This window comes from Oncorhynchus mykiss, chromosome 27, assembly GCF_013265735.2.
Source record: "Oncorhynchus mykiss isolate Arlee chromosome 27, USDA_OmykA_1.1, whole genome shotgun sequence".
NCBI classification, from domain to species: domain Eukaryota; kingdom Metazoa; phylum Chordata; class Actinopteri; order Salmoniformes; family Salmonidae; genus Oncorhynchus; species Oncorhynchus mykiss.
This window is the reverse complement of record NC_048591.1, coordinates 26391807-26404987: the sequence shown is the minus strand read 5'-3', so window position 1 is coordinate 26404987 and position 13181 is coordinate 26391807. Positions and strand designations below refer to the sequence as shown.

At 45.5% G+C, this 13181-nt stretch overlaps 1 protein-coding gene across 2 annotated transcripts in view; it reads left to right on the top strand.

Moving 5' to 3' along the window:
* Window positions 1–13026, top strand: part of LOC110507875 (serine/threonine-protein kinase ULK2) — a 46379-nt gene extending 33353 nt beyond the window's left edge. The window contains exons 15-26 of one of the 2 annotated variants that reach the window (XM_021588260.2): window positions 3725–3871; window positions 5756–5904; window positions 6024–6107; window positions 6910–7157; window positions 7274–7455; window positions 7544–7653; window positions 7988–8131; window positions 8549–8763; window positions 8859–9037; window positions 9264–9382; window positions 9550–9843; window positions 10277–13026. In XM_021588260.2, coding sequence (XP_021443935.1) covers window positions 3725–3871; window positions 5756–5904; window positions 6024–6107; window positions 6910–7157; window positions 7274–7455; window positions 7544–7653; window positions 7988–8131; window positions 8549–8763; window positions 8859–9037; window positions 9264–9382; window positions 9550–9843; window positions 10277–10341 — 1936 coding nt within the window. In that variant the 3' untranslated portion in view covers window positions 10342–13026. The remainder of the gene's footprint in view (window positions 1–3724; window positions 3872–5755; window positions 5905–6023; window positions 6108–6909; window positions 7158–7273; window positions 7456–7543; window positions 7654–7987; window positions 8132–8548; window positions 8764–8858; window positions 9038–9263; window positions 9383–9549; window positions 9844–10276) is intronic. The other variant, XM_021588261.2, reaches the window with a different exon arrangement.
* Window positions 13027–13181: the final 155 nt, after the last annotated feature.

Below are 13181 nucleotides of genomic sequence, written 5' to 3'. Positions count from 1 at the left end.
CGACCTTGAAGTCCTGTTTCTGAACAGATGTTGAGATGTGTCTGTTAGTGAACTCTGTGAAGCATTTATTTGAGCTGCAGTGTCTGAGGCCGGTAACTCTGCAGTATCCGCTGCAGAAGAGGTAACTCTGGGTCTTCCTTTCCTGTGGCAGTCCTCATAAGAGCCAGTTTCATCAGAGCGCTTGATGTTTTTTGTGTCTGCACTTGAAGAAATGTTCAAAGTTCTTAATGTTCTGAATTGACTGACCTTCATGTCTTAAAGTAATGTTGAGCTGTCGTTTCTCTTTGCTTATTTAAGCTGTTCTTGCCATAATATGGACTCGGTCTTTTACCAAATAGGGCCATCTTCTGTATACCCACCCCTACCTTGTCACAACACAATTGATTGGCCCTAATGCATTATGAAGGAAAGAAATTCCACAAATGTCTTTTAACAGGACATCTCTGTTAATTGAAATGCATTCCAGGTGACTACCTCATTAAGCTGGATGAGAGAATGCCAAGTGTTTGCAAAGGTGTAATCAAGGCAAAATGTGTCTACTTTGAAAAATATCAAATATATTTTGATTCGTTGAGCACTTGTTTGGTTACTACATGATGCCGTATGTGTTATTTCATAGTTTTGATGTCTTCACTATTATTCTACAATGTAGAAAATAGTAAAAATAAAGATCAACCCTTGAATGAGTAGGTGTGTCCAAACTTTTGACTGGTTCTTTGTTTTTGATGTGTGTGTGTGTGTGTGTGTGTAATGTATGTGGAAGAATTGTTCTAAAGCTGTCCAACTCTTTGTTGTCTGATTTGGGCCGGCCACCATTTCAGAAAGGAGCATACAGCATGTCCCTGCACCTCCTCTGGTTATCCTTGGAGCACAATATCTAGATGACCTGACCTAGTTTCTCTGTTGACTCCCCTGGGCTTGACTGTGTTGCACCATGCTCATTGGAAATCTATCATGTTTTCACTGTTGACTTGTTGCGTCATGGAAATGTAACTTAAGCTCAGAAAGGATTAATAAACAGTCTGTTTGACCTGTGTCCCTAAACTGGGATATTTCAGGAAATGGGCAAGTTTTTTTTTTGTATGTATTTGAGCAATTAGATTTATAGCATGTTAGACAGATCTAACAATGATTGTCACAAAACATAATAAATATGTGTGGTGGATGTTGACAGGGACCAAGATTAGAAATAGACTGAGGAGCTGATGGAGATATGAGCCAGTCTGCATGCTGGTATTTCAGCCCCAGATATCAGGTTTGTGTGTGTGCAGTGACATGTGTCCGTCAGCTGTGAACGGGCTCTGCATGAGTAAGTGCATTCTGTCTACTCCACATGGACATTTCAATGTTTAACTCTACTGGTGTCATCTCTGTCAGTCTGCAGAGCAGCTGTGTTTCGGTAATTTTCTACCCCTTAGTCATAAACTACATGATATTGGTGTCTGAAAGCAATATATTCATGTCAAAATCGATTTGATTTGTGCTTATATTGTGTAGATGTCTCAGATAAATGGCTACTGTGTATCCTAAACAACCCAGACTAGGCAGGTCTGTGGTATAAGTATAGGTCTCTTACACACAGGAAATCGCTGCGGGCAAACGTCACGACACCTCAAATGACTGTCTCATACACACAGAGCAGAGACACAAACACCACTTCTCCCCAAAGTCACTTCCTCCTCTCCTGTGACCCCACACTATCTCTCTCTGTTTGTAAATAACCTGCAGCATGAGAAGGCTCTCCACCCTCATCTATCACTCTTTTTTTTTTCGCTCCCCCTGTTCCTCTCCTTGTTTCTCTCTTTGTAAATAGCCTCCAGTAATACTGTTTTCTAATGCTCTGTTTCTCTCTCCCTGTCTTGTATCCACACTCATTTGGTCTATTCCTTGCTTGTATATAGCTGCTTTCCTCCTTTCTCACCATCTATCTATATTCATCTTTGGGGTGATAGTTTCTCTCTTTTCCCTATCACCCTGGCGCTTAAAGTGATCCTCCAAAGTTAAGAATATACATTTTTACAATATGTTACGAATTTGTAAGTACTTAAGATCCTGGACTGCGTCTTTAATTCTCGCTCTTCCTGTCCCTTTCCCCCATCCCTCCCCTCTCTTCATTCTCTTTCCCTTGTTCCCTGGTTGTGCTGCCAGGTGGTTAACACTCAGCCTGTCCTTCTGTGACCTGTCTTTCTGCTGTGAGGTGAGGAGCTAGTCTGTATGAGTGCCAATAGAGTCATTCTCTATTCCTGGAGGATCCCACCCCTCAGTCGGCTCACATCACCTCAGCTCCCCTTACCTCACACAGTCACTTGTTTTTCCCCTGTGCTCTGTCTGTCCTTAATCGATCCCTGGGCCAGGGAATGCAAGGGGGGGAGGGAAAGTGCAGAGAGACAGAGCCACTACTTAGGATGAATATGGAGAAAAGAAGGGAGCAGCTGCCCAAAATGAATGAGGAGAGGGCAATGAGCAGAGACAAAGAAAATATAAAAAGAGTATTTAGAGAGAGACAGAGGGAGTGCACACAGAGGAGAGGGAAAAGACAGTGCTGTGTTTCCATTCCCCTCTGGGTAGATGCAGTAAAGACAAACATATTCCCTCTCTCCTCTAAAAGAAGATGGTCATGACTGACCTACAAACTGCCTATTGTTAGGGAGAGCATTGTGTGTAGCTCCAGTGTCCCCATTAGCTTAGTTTGTTAGAACACATCAGCTTTTAACAACCTGTTCTGGGGAGAAATGAATGTGTTAAACTGAATGACTGCATGGGGTAATACAGTGCACTGAGGTTATAGAATAAACCACGGATATGCCACTTTCTTAAATGTCACATTGATGAACCTTTATGGCCCTTTTTACTTTTGGTTGGAACTAGAAATGTCTTACCAAAAGCTTTGTCAATGTGTGTTGTGTTAAAATGTGTTTCTTTGCTTCCCGGAGTGGAAAGCAGACAAAGAAAACCCTCTGTCTTTGTCTGTGTGTTGCTGCTGTACAGGACAGATGGATGGTCGTGTGCCTCACGTGTATCCCTCTGTCTATTCCCTTTCTCTGGTCTACACCCTCCCCCGCTAACCATCTTATTACATAATGCTGCTACTGTTAAATCTGCCCTGTTCTATAACATTTATATTCCTCCTCCCCTTCCTCTGTTTTTCCCTTTTTCATTCTAAACCCAACTCAACCCCCTATGGTTGACCCGTGTATGACTTTAGCTCAGGGAACATTTTGGACCAATGGAATAACAAAGGCATGTAAATGAGGCCAGCTTTCTTTCCTCCTGTCCCTCTGTCTGATAGAAAGGAGGTGGGCTTAGCACGTGCTATTGGCTGAACTCTCAAACCACAGTCTCTTCCATAACTCCTCCTCTTAGCACTGACTGCTCCCCACTGATTGGGCAGACACGTGTGTGCGTGCGCGCATGTGTGCAATGGCCCTGCCCCTTCTGGGTTGGGCCAGCCCCCTTCTTGCAGGACTGAAGTTTAGTTCCTCCCCCAGCCTCAGTTGAAAATGCCAAATGTGTAAAAAATAAAATAAAAAGAACTCCGAGACACAGCCTAGCTAGAAACTTCTAGTCAGTCTTCATGTTCTATTTATACAAATGCTGTCTCAGAAGGACTGAAGTATTTTTTTAAACATTAATTTCTATGGGTGCCATCATTCCTGAACAGATGGTGCAGAACTAGCAGACAGACTGGCTAATGTTCCTGCTCTTCCCCCTTTCACCACTCCAGGCAGCCGCAGACCACCGGACAGACCCCCATGGTGTCCCCCCGGGCAGAGACTACCCCCATCCCTGTGCCCACCCAGGTGCGGAACTACCAGCGCATCAAACAGAACCTCTCCAACAGCCCCACCACCACGCTCTATGGCTCACACAGGTAAGAGACTGGGGAGGTGCCACTTTCCTGGGGGGTTCCCTGAAGTACACCTGAGACTAGTCTATCTTGTTGTTTGATCTCTGATGACTAACCTTTGGGTTTGGAAAATTCCTCTTCAACTCTGTCAGTTATTGCATCAGGCAATTAAGTTTCATCAGTTCAGTCAGTGGATATTGCTTGTGTGTTGTATTGTGTATAATATATGATATATACATAAAAAAATAAAATAAAAAAAGCACTTCCCTCCACTACAATACAACACAACACACAAGCAACTGACTGAACTGATGAAACTTAATTGCCTGATGCAATAACTGACAGAGTTGAAGAGGAATTTTCCAAACCCAAAGGTTTTTAACCTTTTATTTAACTAGGCAAGTTAGTTAAGGACAAATTCTTATTTTCAATGACGGCCTAGGAACAGTGGGTTAACTGCCTGTTCAGGGGCAGGATGACAGATTTGTACCTTGTCAGCTCGATATTTGAACTTGCAACCTTTCGGTTACTAGTCCAACGCTCTTAACCACTAGGCTACCCTGCTGCCCCTAGGCATATATAGAAAGGGAGGGAATACGAAAAGGTTTCGAATCTCCTTTCGAGGCAAATTAGTTTTATTGTTGTGCTTCTATTGACTGTTGTGAGAGGAGATAAGAACATTGCCACAGGGATTAGTATAAAGTTCCTGTGGTGTTTTTCCAATGAGACTTACCCCCACACCAGTGGGCAGCCAGGGTTTTATGTTAATGTGAGCTCTAGTGTTATTGTGTTTCCATCAGGAGTGTGACACTAGAGGTGGTGAGAAGAATCAAGACTGTTGCTTTGCAAGAATGTGTTAATGTTCAGTGTTATGTAAATGCATGCTGAAAAGTACCCAGGGTCTTACCTTGGCTCCAAGTTAGAGCAGGCCCGCCGGGAGCCATGTCCCAGTGAGACATGGGTACCGGCCCACATAGATGGAAACAGAAAAGTCTGAGCCTTTTGGGTAAGCTACTGGGGTAAATCCTCAATGGACATGCGGCACTGGAGTAGCCTAGCTCCACAGTGAACCCTCAATTCTACACCCCCTACTTACCCTCACCACAGGGCCCCGAAGCCTGGGCAGCGGGTACTGAGTAGCCAGCCTCTCCAACTGCTGACCCTTGGCCCTGGGTCTGACTCTGAGTCCACCAAGGAGGATTAAGCTCTCTGTCACAGACCGACTACCCTGTCCCTTGACCGTGTCTGGGCTAGTTAACAAGTTAGCGCTAACAAGACGAGATGAATGCAGAGAGCTAGCAGAAAGACAGTGTGCAGACATCTCAGGGGAAGACTGGCTTCTATATGTGCCCGGCTGCTGCCTACGCTTTCTCTGTTCGCCATCTTTTTAAAAAAACTCCATACATCTCAAGAGAGGAAGTGCAGGAGAAAGAGTGGAAGAGTACTCGCTATCAGTACAACAGTTTTAGCGAGGATAGGCTAACAGCTGTGTTTTGAAGTCCTGTGCTTGCAGCGTGACAGGGTTGTCTTGGCAGCAAACTGACGGTCGCTGAATAACTCAAGAAGTTTAAATTAGAACCAAGTGAAAAAGGCAACCGTTAGACACTGAGCTGAGGGAATGGAATCTAGCTAAGCTCATTGACAAAAGGTTTATTAAATGTTAAGGTTTTCAGGTGTTTCAGAAAGGTTATTTCATGATAAACATGACGGATAGTGGTTGGAACCTAGAGCTTCGCTGTAAGCTGAAAATAAGGGTGTTCAGGGTGTTCAAGAACTGTTAGACAAGTAATGAAGCTTGGTGGTGTTGGTTCTGGTGGACTAACAATGAATGTGTAACATTTTTGGTATGTATGTTCTGTATATTTGTGATATCTAAACCTCCATTGTGTGTGCTTGTGGTCTATGCAGGTCTGGTACAGTGAGGCGGTCCAACACCAGTCCCATGGGTTTCCCTAAGGTTGGCTCTGGGTCCCCCAGCTCTGCAGACTGCAGTCCTCAGATGACAGGCAGACGTCTCTCTATAGGCAGCTCCCGCCCATACTCCCCCTCACCTCTGGGTAAGAACATGCCCCAACATGTTCCCATCTCTTATCATTCAACACTCCTGGCATCATAATTCATTTCACATTTAAACTTTCTCATTGAAACGGCATTAATATGTCTGTTTCTCTTTAAGTGGGCACCATCCCAGAGCAGCTGGGTCACTGTTGCTGTGGACACCCTCAGGGCCATGAGTCCCGCAGCCGCAGCTCCTCAGGAGGTGAGTTCAGTAGACCGACAGACAGACAGAACAAAGCTGGGTTTACCAAAAGCATCATGGCACTAAAATCATCTTAATTCCACTGAAACTAAATATGATCTTAGTGATATTATGCTCTGGGGAAACACAGCCCAGGATGACTTTTTAAGGAGACAAAGCCAGCTACAGAAGTGTTTACATGTTCTTCCCTCTCTCCCCTCCTCCCCGAGGCGGATGTTTATGCCATGAGTCAGGTTATTTTTTTGAGTAACAGGTGTTCCATTAACGCTCTGGGAGGGAAGTTGTGTGTATGGGAGTTCCACCCATCCACACAGTTTTCACAAGTGTGTCACTATCTGGGTCAAGAGGCCAGTATCCATGGCAACCCCAGTGACATAGGTGGGACTTGAGCAAACCAGTGCAGATACAGTTAGTACTTAGTCTCCTTTAGAAAACTTGATGACCTACTAAAGAAAAAAACAGAAGTTTCAGGGGTCTTTTTCAACTTCTCAGCAGCAATCCTGTGAATGAACAAGACGCTCATAAAACAGGAACCTAGTGGCCCTTTACTGCTGCTATTTTTGACTTGGTTTACAGTGGAAAAATACACATTTCAAGACTGTAGAGCCATCTAGTGGTGAATTTTAAATCTTCTCTAGATCAGTATGTGCTAACGCCACTGACACTATACTAACACTAATGTAACTAATACTAACACTAATGTAACTAATGATCGCCACTAAAACAATTATTAATGTGAAACTTAAACTTTTACAATAAGTGATAAAAAAAATACTTGTATGAATGACTCTGTCTCTTTTAGGTTCTCCAGTGCCGTCGTCCCAGTTACTGGGTGGTCGCCTGCAGAGTGCCCCCACCCTGACTGAGGTCTACCACACCAGACAGAAACTCCACAAGCAGCTGTCAGACCCCATCCAGCCCTCCACCTGCAACTACCCCCCCAGCCACTCCCCCCACCTGGGTCGCCCTGGCAACCTGGGCACCTCCCCCCGCTCCTCGGATTGGCTGACGAAGTCACCTCTTCCCACAATCATTGGCTCCCCCACCAAGGTCGGTTGAGTTGATAACCATTTTGGCATATTTTAATCATTAACCTAATTATGTTTCGCTACGGTGTGTCCTACTTACCACAACCAGTAACTGTTAACCTCTATGTCCCTGTTCAGCCCATCTCAGCCCCATTTAAGATACCTAAGACGCAGGCGTCCTGTAACCTGATGGCCCTGGCAGACAGTCCCACACCCACTAAGACCCTGGCGGACGCACGAGACATCTGTGCCCACCACTGTACCCCCTACCCCAGTGGACGCCAGTCTGTCCCTGAGGCCAGCAGGACCACATTTGGCAGGTAAACGGTGCACTGTTGTCTTTTTCTCTGTCTCCTCATTCTCTCTGTGTGGGTAATATATCTCTTATCAATGTGTTTCTCTCCCCAGGTCTGTCAGTACTGGCCGTCTGTCTGAACAGCCAGTCAGAATCACTCTAGGGGGACAGCCCTACCAGGGAAGCACAGACAGCCTCAACACAGAGCGGCCCATGGATACAGGTAAATATACACACACACACACTGTCTTAGTTTCATCCTCCCAGGTATAAATAATGGAACAGATGTTTTTACCATTAATTAGAAAAGAGCTGGAGACTGAAAATTAGTTGTGAAATAACCTAGCTGGTAAACTGACCTGGACATCAATGGTTTAGTAGATAATACTTACCCGTTGTCCCAAAGAACAACACAAATACAAACATGCACCAGTCTCTGCTTTATGGATTCTCGCCCTGCATGAACTGCTTGGATTGGCTGCTCTGACAGGACCTTCCTGTGTAACAGAGAGCTTGATTGGCTTAGTGTGAATGACCGGCCCTCCCTCCCTCCCTAGCACCAGCAGGACCGTTTGGGCTGGCTCAGCCTCGGGGCGGGGCGGCGAGTCCCCGGGCCGTTCTCTTCACCGTGGGCTCGCCCCCCAACAGCAGCACCCCCCCTACCTGCAGCCACTTGGGCGCCCGGCCGCGCACCACCTCAGGTGAGACCGCTCACTGCATCAGCGGCTAACTGCTAGGCTAACCGCTTGCTAAACCCCACTTCCCAAAGCTACACCCTCCAAGCTAACCTGCTAACGCTAATTACTACGACTCCACTCAATGTTTCCTACCTGGAGTGAAGTGACTCCGTGGTGGTGGTTCCAATGCCCTGAGATACATTACTGCTATTTAGTGGGCAGTCTCTCTCCCTCTCCTTGTGCTGTTCATCTTAGTGGGTACTATCAATAATACTCTGTGTCTCAGTGGGCTGAACTTTGTTCTGGAAAATGTTGTAATTTTGTTAATCTGAAATTCTCTATTCAAATTCAGCCAATGAAAGGAGCAATCAAATTATGCCAAAGTGATAGGCCTACATCAACAACAAAGTTATCCTTGCGCTCTCTCTCCCTCTCTCTCAGTGGGCTCCAACAGTTCGGCAGGCTCCCTGTGCTCCACCAGTGGGCGGGTGTACGTGGGCTCTCCTCCGGGCATGGCCATCGGGGCCTCTCCCCCAGGGGGTGCAGAGGCAGGTCCCAGCAGCCTACGCTATATCCCCTACGGTACCTCTCCCCCCAGCCTGGACGGATTCATCACCTTTGAGGCCCCAGAGCTGCCTGAGGAGACACTCATGGAGGTGGGAGAGGGGGCCCTTTGTGTGTCTGTGTGTGTGTGGCATTTCTATTTGCACACGTCTTTATGTAATATCTGATCATGTGTTTGTGACTACAGCGAGAGCACACAGACACTCTGATGCACCTACGGATGATGCTATCCTTCACCGACTGTGTGCTGGAGATCGCAGCGGTGCGAGCAGGAGGGGCAGACCTGGGCGTATCGGCTGCCTCTCTCTACCCCCCTCAGGAGAGTGTGGTAGTGGACCAGATCAGCCAGCTCAGCAAGGAGTGGGGGTAAGGGAGAGACCAAAAATGGGGGGATGGGGTTCACAGTTTAACTGAAAGTATTATGGTTTTAGTTTGGACCCAGACCTGTAGCATTTCATCATAGTGAGGCACAAAAACATCAGTTTCATCACAATTTAAATTATTGTTGTAAAAGACAATTATGACGTTTTTAAGAAAGAAAAGCCATGGAAGCCGTATAGGTTAGTAATGTGTGCTGTGCTACCCTCTACAGGCAGGTGGAGCAGCTGGTGCTGTACATGAAGGCTGCCCAGCTCCTAGCCTCCTCCCTCCACCTGGCCAAGGCCCAGATCAAATCAGCCAAGCTCAACCCTTCCAGCGCCGTCAAGCAGGGTAAGACAAATGTCCCCAGACCGGTACAGTGGCATTACACTATAGTATTTATAAACTGCATACGAACTTAAAACACTTAAAATATACATGTATAATTACTTAGATATAATTTATTTTTATTTGAGCATAACTAACTTTCTCTCCCCCTCCCTCACCCCCTTCTTCAGTGGTGAAGAGTCTGAACGAGCGTTACAAGAGCTGCATCTCCCTGTGTCGGCGGCTCACAGACAAGCTGAACCACTTCTTCTCAGACAAGCAGCGCTTCGTAGACGAGATCAACAGCGTGACCGCAGAGAAACTCATCTATAACCACGCTGTGGAAACGGTGCAGTCTGCAGCTCTGGATGAGATGTTTCAGCAGACGGAGGACATAGCCTACCGCTACAACAAGGCTGCCATGCTGCTAGATGGCCTGTCCAAGATCCTCCAGGACCCTGCAGACATCCAAAATGTGGCCAAGTGTAAGTATCCACTTGCCATCCTTAACTGTAGACTGAAGACCAGTCTGTTTCTGCTATGCCATTGTTATGTCATGTATGGCCAAAGCACAAATCTATCTGACAACCAGGCTCCCCCAACAGGCTCTGTCAGAGACCAGACAAGCTCATCACATTGTAGCAGAGACTCTGGTGTAGTGGATATGAATATGGACAGTCAAGTTTAACTAGAGTCTCTTATGACAAATCCCTTTGACCTCTTATCTTTAATCAGCACTCACAGGCTTACTTGAAACACTTGGTCCAGCTCTGAGCTTATTTCAGATGAGGCTTCAATCAGATGAGGTTTAGAGTGCACTGTGCTTCTCTGTGTGTGGGATGGTAGCCAGGTCATTGTGACATAGAACAGCAGCTACAGTCACTGTGATCTGACTGTGTGTTTGTGTCTCCTCAACAGACAAGGCCAGTGTGGACCGGAGAATCTCTGCCCTCTGCTACTGCACCGTCACACTGTACGAGTAGCAGACCACACACACATATCAGGGGCAGTTGTGACCTCTCTGTCCCCCTTCTCTGCCCAGAGGGACCACTCTCTACCCTGACAATATAACATTGAGGACAAGCACGGAACCCACATGTTCCCTCACGTAGCAGTCCAAGCACCTTTCCGTTTGGATCTTTTTCTGAGTTTAAGGAAACGACACGGCAGATAGTGTAACACCTTCTTTGGCATCGCAGACTGAACGATGAAGTGCGTGAGAGATGATGCACACATTCACTACCAAAGATGATCAAAGGAACCTGGAACTGAGACATTCACAGGACATGAACAAGACGCAGGCATCTTCTTGTGTGCTGTCTGTCAACCGAATAGAGTGGGACGGGGACACACAAACTCTACCCAGCTTTTTGTATCCGACTTGCAGGATTTTTACATTTTGTACTAGAATAAAGAGATGGATATAAGGACAATCTATCATGGGCCCAGAGACTTATACACCCATGAAAAATACATATTTTTGATGCAAATCACAGAGGTTATTATAATGTAAAGGTTTTTACTCTGTATTAGTATTGCTGTTGGGATTATTTATTGTTTTGGAATAGGAGGAGGCTGTTGTGATGCCTGTCTGACATTGTCTTTAGTATTGAAGTGGAAGGAAGGAGTATATGAGATTAGTCCATTTAAAGGAGTATATGAGATTAGTCAATTTAAAGGAGTATATGAGATTAGTCCATTTAAAGGAGTATATGAGATTCGTCCATTTAAAGGAGTATATGAAATTAGTCCGTTTAAAGGGCAGTCCTTCTAGCCAATCCTGTAACAAATACACACACTCAAACGCCAAAACACACACTTTACAATACATGTACAAACAAGAACACACAGTTTTATACACAGGGAAGGAAGCCTGAAGAGCAAACAACCATGTAGATTTGTAATTAGATTTTTTTGTTTGTTCATTTGTTAGCTGAAGCACTTTATTGTGAAAAGTGGGGGGGACACTTTGTCCTGACAGGTTAGGAAAGAGAAATGTGAAGGCTGTTAGTTGTAGCTCAGGTTGGTTAAAGGGATGGGGGTGGGGGGGTTCTCTCTCACCCTCTTCAGCCCACAACACCACTTGCCCTGCCACAGCTCTCCCTCTCATTGCTGCGCAACCTGCTCGCACACTCTGACTGTTAAATGTTGCCGTGGAAATGGGGTGAGGGGTCGTAAGAAACGTCCAGTCTCTACACATCCCACACCACTGGTGGGCTTTTAGAATAGTATGGCAAGAAGAAGCCTGTGGGTGACTGATAATCGGACTAAAATGTATGTTTTCTTTGCCCATGGAACTTTTAGTGTTGACCAGCACATGCCCCTAGGCATTTGGGGAGGAGGGGTTCCTGATCAGTTAACCAAGGGGGAACGCCCCTCTCCTGGGTGAATCAAGAGAAAACAGTCAAATTACTTGAGTAGTTTTTGCTAAATAATACAGAAACAAGCTTTTTTATGTTCATACATGAATAACTGTAACTAATTTCCAAGTAAATTGATGTTTGCAAAAGTGTAAATATTTGTATGTTGTGCATGTGATTTTGTTTTCCTGAGTGAATGTGTGTGAGAGAGCACAGTGAGAGAGTTAGGGGGTCAGTGAGCAAGACGACGCCATTGGATGCCCTGCCTCTCGATCAAAGAGCACAAACATTGTACTTTTAACCACGCCTGCCACGGGTTCAAGTCAATCTATCCCCACTAGAGTTCCCTGGCACAGAGGAATGTGCCAATCACAAGGCAGCTGCTCCAAACATCTCCACACAACCTCTTCTTTCTACTAGGACTGTTCATATACTATACCGGATGGGGATTCTGTGTGGAGAGATCAAATCTACTGTGTTGGAAGTAAAGAAAGGGACTGCCTAGCATCCATTCAAGTCTGCTCCGCTCTGTCCCCACGCAGCCGCTGTGCTTGCAATGCAGTAATGTTAGTGAGTCTGCACACGTCAGGTATACAAAAGGTCAGTGATCAGAAAGTCCATTACAGAAGAAGAGCTGCCTCATAAGCCTAATTGAAAAGTGGGCAGACTCCTTTGATTTCCTATTGTACAAGTGTGAATAGTGTGTAAATGCGTAAACTTGCAACTGTTGGCCACTAGCTCTTTCTATGATGTACTGTTCCTTTTTTTTAGACATATCCAAGTTTCTGTGGTTTATTTAGTTTTTGCTCTTGTGCCTTCTCCCTTTGCTCGTGAGCACTCCGCACCACAAAAAGCCTTTTCTGCACACTGAGTGGAGGGAGAAGTACATTAAAACAATAGTCAGAAACTGTCTGAACTTACCAAATCAATGCATCTATTTATAGCGCTGTAGATTTAGGCCACACTCCCTCACTAGCAGTAGTTTATGAAGAATGGAGAACTAACGATGGACTGTTTCAGAGACGAACCATTGGTACTGAGCACATGTTATATCCCGTAGAGTGAATGTATTCACCCTCCCAGTCATTTGCACCTCAGACTCTAGCTGAATGCATACAAAGTTACCAACCCTTGTGATGGTTAAGCCCCCCCTCCCCTGAACCGACCATGACAATGAAACTGAATTTCCACACACCTATTTTTCAATGACAAATGTTGATGTGTTACTTGATGTGAGTTAAAGGGCATCTTTCTTTATGGAACTCTACAAATGCAGCCTCTGTTAATTAAAAAGAAAAGTTGGAACTACATGCATGGTCTGTATTTCATGGAAAATACTAATAACATTTGTGGGTCCCTTATTAACACTGGAAAAGCAGAGCTTCGTCGGACCCCCATTTGAGCCAATGAGCAGTCATTTTCACTCTAACATTCACTAGATGGAGCCAAATTCTTGCTTCAAA